The sequence below is a fragment of the Euphorbia lathyris genome, chromosome 10 (assembly GCF_963576675.1).
Source record: "Euphorbia lathyris chromosome 10, ddEupLath1.1, whole genome shotgun sequence".
NCBI classification, from domain to species: Eukaryota; Viridiplantae; Streptophyta; class Magnoliopsida; order Malpighiales; family Euphorbiaceae; genus Euphorbia; species Euphorbia lathyris.
In genome coordinates this window covers 30,068,248-30,075,662 of record NC_088919.1, presented here as the reverse complement: position 1 = coordinate 30,075,662, position 7,415 = coordinate 30,068,248, and the positions used below count along the sequence as shown (strand labels likewise).

At 37.3% G+C, this 7,415-nt stretch overlaps 2 protein-coding genes across 2 annotated transcripts; both read right to left on the bottom strand.

The window, feature by feature from the left end:
• Positions 1-350: 350 nt before the first annotated feature.
• On the bottom strand, positions 351-2,081 carry LOC136209552 (uncharacterized). Its single transcript, XM_066001049.1, has 2 exons — positions 1,592-2,081; positions 351-1,514 (listed from the first exon to the last, which is right to left on the bottom strand). Exons 1-2 carry the CDS (start codon positions 1,956-1,958, stop codon positions 853-855), a joined length of 1,029 nt encoding a protein of 342 aa, XP_065857121.1. The 5' UTR covers positions 1,959-2,081; the 3' UTR covers positions 351-852.
• LOC136208070 (uncharacterized) lies at positions 2,014-4,166 on the bottom strand. Its single transcript, XM_065998906.1, has 2 exons — positions 3,210-4,166; positions 2,014-3,021 (listed from the first exon to the last, which is right to left on the bottom strand). Exons 1-2 carry the CDS (start codon positions 3,219-3,221, stop codon positions 2,014-2,016), a joined length of 1,020 nt encoding a protein of 339 aa, XP_065854978.1. The 5' UTR covers positions 3,222-4,166.
• Between the last annotated feature and the right edge of the window lie 3,249 nt (positions 4,167-7,415).

Below are 7,415 nucleotides of genomic sequence, written 5' to 3'. Positions count from 1 at the left end.
AAAAGGAAACTCTTATTGGTTAGCCAGCTTGCAAGGGGAGCCACATAAGAGGTTTATCAATGGAGAGTACCTCAAGAAATTCTATCCCACCCTTTGGGAACTGAGGGAGCATCAACCATATGATATAGGCAATATGTATTTGATGTAATGCAAAGCAATTTTAATTTGAAAATTGTAAAGCTGGCTTATAGCCGCTATTCTGTTTGCAATAAAATAATAGCAGGCCGCAAGGCCGCAATTTATTCACCATTCAATATCTATCAAATATGTTTAACAAAGAAATCTATCTAGAAGGGAATCAAATCAAACATCCTCTAAATCTATGGTCTTCAGATCTTCCCAACAAGCCCGAGAAGCAGATCGAAGTTTTTGACGTTCGGCAGCCCATGCTTTAGCTTGGTCATAGTTTGATCTCAAAGAGTTTGCCATGAGTCTCTTGTTCTCCCACCTATCTTTCTAGAGGTGGCGCAACTTTTCACCTTGGACTATCGAGCTCATCAGTTCATCTTTAACTGTCTTCAACAGTTTCTTGACTTCTTCCACCTTTTTATACCTTTGGTCGATCAATTCAATGGAAGACTTAACCTCTTGGTCAGCAATAGAGTTACTTTCACACAACTTCTGGTAAAGGAGGTGATCGGAGGCACACGAATCTAACTTGTCACTTAAAAGGGTCAACTGAGGTTCCACAACAGAGTAATCAGAATGACATGAGTGAACTTGAGTCTTGAATCTAGTCAGGCGTTTCTTAAACTCAGCAGAAGAGGAGCGGTGAATAAGATCATCAATAGTCGAAAAGAGTATCGTCAAATGTTGAGCAGAAATTGAGGATATATCAAGATCAAGTATGGATCATATCATATTCTTAGAGGCAGAAGTATGGTCTTTATCAGGCGCATCACTATGAGAGTCATCCTCAAGAAAGGAGAAGTCGATGTTAGAAGAAGGATCCTCAAGGGGAGAAGCTTTCACTCCGGCAATTCTATCTAGGAGTGCCTGATCAAAAGTAAACAAATCTATTAAAAAAAAATCCTGAAGTTGGAAGTTGGTTTCATTTACCTCAGATCTAGAAACAATGGGAGTGTCATTCGTTGATGGGAGTTCCCCTACATGGTCTACGATGGCTAGATCAGAAGAAGATGGAGATTGAGGGATATTGACCACAGCTGATGCAAGGATCTCACCTACTGATGGCGAAGTACAATCAACTTGTGCTACAGAGAGTACGCCATCATGCTCTGCCTGAATGCCTTCATCACCTAGGTCAACGGTGTCAGTCGGAAAATCAGGGGACTTGCCCATTCTTTGCCTTTTTAAAGGAGGAGAATCATCTTCCAAGAGTCTCTCATCTGAATCTAAATCTAAATCTTCAAAGTTAACTTGAGCAAGGAAAGCAAAATCTGCTTCAGGGAAGTCATCGAGGTCGGCAGATTCAGATTCATCAGGAGCAACATCGGCTTCAACAACATCGTTATCTTCGTCTCCATTGACTTCTTCCTCATCAACCACCTTCCCTGCATGAAATATGTGTGAACGGGCTGTTTCGATCAGAGATGAGAGGAAGTAGAAAGAAGTAGATCAAGAAATATACCTGATGCTTCCATTTGTTGTTGAAGGTAAGGAAGGCGCAAAGACCACCACTTGTCAAACTCAACAGTAACAATCGAAGATATCTTGCCCACTTTTGTCAATTTGAAATGAAAACCATCCTTGAGAAGCTGACGTACACGAGTTTCAGATGCTTTGTAACGTTCGCCCAAAGGGAATGAAGGAGAAGCTGGAATGACCTGAGTAAGTCCAAATTGACGTGCACATAATGCTGGCCAATACAACTCGAAACAGGCACCCGTCCCTGTGTTATTTGGCTTGAAGGTAGCATCGACATAGAGGAAACGAGTCGATAAGAAAGACTTCCACATTGCATATGTCTCATCCAAGTTGATTGTAGAAGCTTTCATTATTCTTCCAGATTTTAGCAGTTTAGAGAAACAATTAGTGAACCTCAACGGAGGCTTATCTTTCAAAGAAGAGAAAAAAATTGAAGAACTTATTGGTCTGGGTTATTTTGGTTATACAGCTCATCAGAGACCGACCAATGGGCATAGATGTGTTTAAAGGAGAACTTCTAAGCTGAGGGAAGTAAGCAAGAAGCCACAATTGAACGATCCAGAGGTTTCCACCAAGGCGGGCGAAAGGTTCAGTAGAGACCACGTGGGCAATGTGATGATAAGTGGCACCCAACAACATGGATCCTAAAGCCAATTTTTTCCCATTTCCAAGCTCATATGCAATCTCCTTGTATTCCGCAGTTACCTTCCCAGATGCGGTGCAAAAAATATATCGACAAACAAGAGTCCACAAAAAGAGAATATGATCAACTCGTTTGTTCCTTGGAGGATGATTAGCCATATATTCGATCATCACCACCGAATCCACAGATCTATGATTTTTGAAATATTCTGGAAGCTCATATCGAACTAAGGAAGGTATCTCAGGACCAACCACTGGCAGACCTGTCAGCGCAAGCACATCCCTCAAGGTAACAGTCATCGGTACAACTGGAAATAAAAAAGCATTGCAATTACATGACCAAAAACCCAATGCTGCATACAACAGATTCTTGTTTGCTGGAAGCTCTATCTGGGACATTTTAATCAACTCATTGATTCCAAGATTGCACCATTTTCTCTCATACGTTGGCTTTAATCGATTCACCCAGGTGGACCATGCTTTTGTGGCTTTTTCACTACCCAGACGGGGCCAACTTTTGCTTTTAACATGTTTGCCAGTGAGAAGATTGAGTTTCATCAAAAGTTCTCCCTCGTGAGCTAATGGAAAAGGCACTTGAGGAGGCTTGTCTCGACCATCCGGCAAAAGAGCATACAGTTCATCATCATTAAAACTTATCTTGATGGCGTCAGGTTGGTGTGTTTTTTCGAGTTCAACAGCACTTTGTCTAGGAGGTTTTGGTTGTGACTTCTTGACAGTTGGAGCGGTTGATTTTTTTGACAAAAGGGGTTTCTGCCAAATTAAAGGTAAAAATTAATATTTTAATAAAATTTCGGCAGCATTTCCCCTTAAATTCTGAATTCCCAAAAATCATGTCAATGCAAAGTTGTTTTTCAAGATTGTTTTCCATTCACCAAATATCGACCATCAAACACATTCCAAGTCCAACTTTTATTCACAAGTTTGGTGATAAGCTTAACTTTGGAAGACATATTGGAGCTGATTTTGGTGTAAAGAGGTAATACTTCAGTTGATTGATTCGGCCTCTACTCCTTGGCACCGGTAAACCCTTCGTTAGAACATGAACTGGTTATGGAACTAGGATCAGAGGGCTCTAATCCCACGTACAAGCAAGCTGAATGATGGAGACTTTGTCAATAAGAGTTGGTAATGCACGTACAACTTGATAGCACCGTTATTAAAGGAACCCGATCAATGATTGATCCGTCCTCTAATTTTGGATACTAACAAGCTTTTCCGTCATAATAGGGACTATACATGTATATGTAATAATATACACAACAGCCCCAGGGACGACTTTACCAAAAATCAGGAGTTTGCTGCTACTGAGAGGGAAGAATCTGTAAATTGGCAAGATAGAAACAATATTAGTTATTCTGGGCATTAAAAAAAAAGAAGAACAGTGAGGTTGTAAATCGAAATTATCACTAGTTGATGAAGTTTGAGGATGCGTTTCTCCATGGCAGTTGTATTTTGAAAAGGATCAAATTTCTACTGAAGCTATCAAGGAGAAGCTACGGATACATGTTCCGCCACTTTAACCGGGTTTCCCACCGTTTTTGGCTTCTTTGCAGTCTGACCTTTCGGTTTAGCAGCTGGACTCTTTTTATCTACAGTTTTAGCTTTAGGTTTGGCCACAATTCTTACTGCAAGTTTCCTTCGTCTTAGCCGTGATTTTGGGTTTTGAATCAGTTGGCTTCTTCGCTTTTGAAGCTCTCAAGGCTTCCAAATTAGTGTGAACTTCAAGTGGACCTCCAACTAGCTTGCACTCTCTGCAATCAGGTAGGAAGAAAAAGTCTGGACGTCTGCTTATCAGTAGCTGTTGCGCTGCTCCCTTCAAACAAAACGTCTGACACAGGTTATTTTCTTTTTAAATAGGAATCCATGAATCTGATTTCAACTAGGATTCTATTAGTGCGGCCACAATATTTTACTGGTTTTAATAGAAGGCTGTTTTAACTCGGTTGCTAGGTTTTCATTAACTAGGTTATCTATTTAATTATTTATTTTATTTTATTTTGTTGTTTCCGATTTAATGATAATTGTTTAGATTAGCTTTTAAGAGTGTAAGTTAAGTGAAAGACTATATCTGTCAAGTCATGGCCTTTTAGTTTAATTAAATCTCTTAATTTTGAAAAAATAAAAATAAAAATAAAATAAAATGATGAAGTTCCGTCTTATCACTTGACAGATGAAACTAGCTAGGTTAGAATCTTTTACTAGTAAGTTTTTTGTTTCTAACTGAGACTTATTTTATCTTTATCTTTTTCTTTTGTTTTTGGTTTTTGGTAAATGATTAATTAATTGTTGGTTTAGTTTTAAATTTATCTTATTTACATTTATTTAGTTTTATCAACTCAAATTCTTAATTGGAACTTTGATTTACTAATTAATTTTTGGTTCTCGGTATTTTTATTATTTATTTTACTTTATTTTATTTTGATAGAGTCTAAGTGATTTTGTTCGGGGATCAAGCATAAATTTTCGACTCTCAAATCCATATTTGTGGGGGGCAATTGTTTGCACCATAATTTAATTTTTTGGCTTTTAATTATTTTTAATATATTAATTGGCTACGTCTAAGTATATTTTTCCAAAGTGGACATCAGGGGAAACTTGAAGTAAACTTAGGGGAACCAAGAGCCAATTAATATTTTAACGTGTTTTTATGAGCCAATTGAAAAACAGGAAAAATAGAAAGCGTGAAATTCAATTCATCGTGGAAGTCAAAATGGAGCGGTTACTCAATGTGGTGGAGAACGTGGATTAGTGGAAAGAAGCAGGAAGTTACCTCCAACGTCTATAAAAGGAGAAATCACGATGACAATGGCCCGACTCAACAACTCAACAAACCCAAGAAAAAACTCGCAAATTATCCTTAGACTTCAGCATCTTTAGATTTCTCAGTTGCTCCCTTAGTTTCAATTTTCAGATCTAAAGTTCATTCATTTCCCAGTACATTTTTATTTGTTGTTCAATCGTTTCTGTAAGGTCGGTATCGTTTTGATAATCAAATCTTTGGAATTTTACGGTCTCTTTTATTCCATACAATCGTTTTGATAATTAGAAGCTAGAAAGCGCACTCAATTTCACTCGATAGTTCGAAAATACTATAATTCTTTGACACGCCCGCAATTTTCCACGAGCCAAACAGTTAGTTTCAGGGTAATTATTCCACGCATGAAGAGATAGGTGAGTAGAGAGCTAAACAACGATTGGAGATGGAATCGTTCTCAAGATCCGTTGTTTTAGCTGTTGACCTTTGCCATAGCCAAGATGAGATTCATGTTTCTATGTACATCATTCTGAGATCGCTTGGAAACCCACGAGCCACATCTAATTCCAGATTGATATTTTTTCTCATAGATTCTTCATTCAAAACGCTTTGGGATTATGGGTTCTCCAATTTGTGTGATTTATGCAGGTTAGTTTTATTCTTCATGATTTACAATTGATTTGTAATTTAACCCTAGGTGTTTCGGAAGCTATGAAGCACCGACTCAGGTGCGGACACGGATGCGAACACGACAAACGATATTTTTAGAAAATATGAGACACGGGTGCGGCGGGACACGACAAATTCTATATAATTAATTCTATATATATATATATATTAGATATAAAATATATAAAAAAATTGCTAAATCACAAAACAAATCGAACAAGGAAGAGAAAGAAGTTCTAAGCGTTTATAATCGCGATACAAAGGTAAGAATTAGATGTAGTTTAGGTTTTTTTTGGGTCAAATTTTGTAATTGAACCATAGGTTTTAAAAGATTTAAAAAAACCCTAAAATTTTACATATTTTCACCATTAGCCAAGTCCCCGCCGTGTCCCGCCGAGTCCCTACCGTGTCACTGCCAAGTCCCATCCGTGTCCCTGCCGAGTTCCATCCGTGTCCCGGCGAGTCCCCAGCGAGTCCCCAAGTCCGGCACGGCCACGACGACCCCGGGGAAGAGTCCGTGCTTCATAGTTCGGAAGTGGTCGTAGATCAGTTGCATTTGTCTCTCACGGACTTCCTGGAACATTTGATATGTAATTTAAGAAAAAAAAAACACAATTTGCAATCTATTATAATTTGCAGTGATCAGTTTTTAGATTTATGTTGTTGTAATTTCCTATTTCTAATTTATTCTGGTTCTAATTTTGAATTTTGTAGAGATCTTGGCGGAATTGCCACGTATGAAATTGAGCATAATTTTGCAAAGAAATAAGCCACTTCTTTCTCGAGAAAAGACGATGCCTTCAATTTTTAAATGTTGTTAAAGTTACCCTTACTTAGTTGTTTTACCATTTTATAAAGTTCCACATCTTACTGACATTTGATTTTTTTTGTGAACTATGGTTGATGAAGAAGTATTTTTTCCATGTTTGTTATCAATAATTATTCCCAATTTATGTTTTTATGATTTTTTAACTATTCAAGCTTGCACTTCTATTATTGTTGTAGGTTCAAATAAATTTCATTATTTGCTAACCCTTATTTATGGTATGCCGAGTTCTTTAGCAGTTGATTTAAAGAAAAACAAAAAGGATAATTTCTTTCTTTGTCATAACCCAAAGAGCAAACTAAGAGCCTCAACGTGAAAGAGGGGATATTATATGATTGAATATTATGTTGAGCTCAAGGTAAGTTGACTATGATAGTGAGTCTTTTAAAAGGTAGTTCATCACATGTATGATTTATCTTTTATTTCATAGCATATACTATCGATTTGAGGAGTTTCACTTTTCTGTAGAGTTTAATACTGGACTTCATAGATACTCCAAATGAGTTCAAGTATAGAAGTTCAACTACTAATAGTTCTGATAATGCCCAGAAAAATATTGCTATCCATACTGACATGGTATTTTCATATAATTTTCTATTTTTCCCCCTATAATGTTGCTTATTGGGTGCTATAGATTGCAGATTTTATGTGGTTATTAATGATTACTATGGCCTTTAGGAGAGGAGGTGATTCTTTACTTTTTTTTTTTTTTGTCAATGATGACTAATGTGTCATCTTCTTTCATTGAATTAAGTTTACTTATTCTTTCTACCTTTAGTCTGATTCGAGTTGGAGCTTATCAATTTTAGCTTTTTGCGTGAGGGATTCAGTTAGAGTTGTATAGGTTCTCTCCTCGCGCCTCTATATGCCATGTTGGCTCTATCTATTTTTGTT

Coding starts and splice junctions, on each gene's coding strand:
- LOC136209552 (XM_066001049.1), bottom strand. CDS start 1,958: ATGAAAGCTTCTACAATCAACTTGGATGAGACATATGCAATGTGGAAG. Junction 1,515..1,591: donor ACAACAAATGGAAGCATCAG/GTATATTTCTTG, acceptor TATTTCATGCAG/GGAAGGTGGTTGATGAGGAA.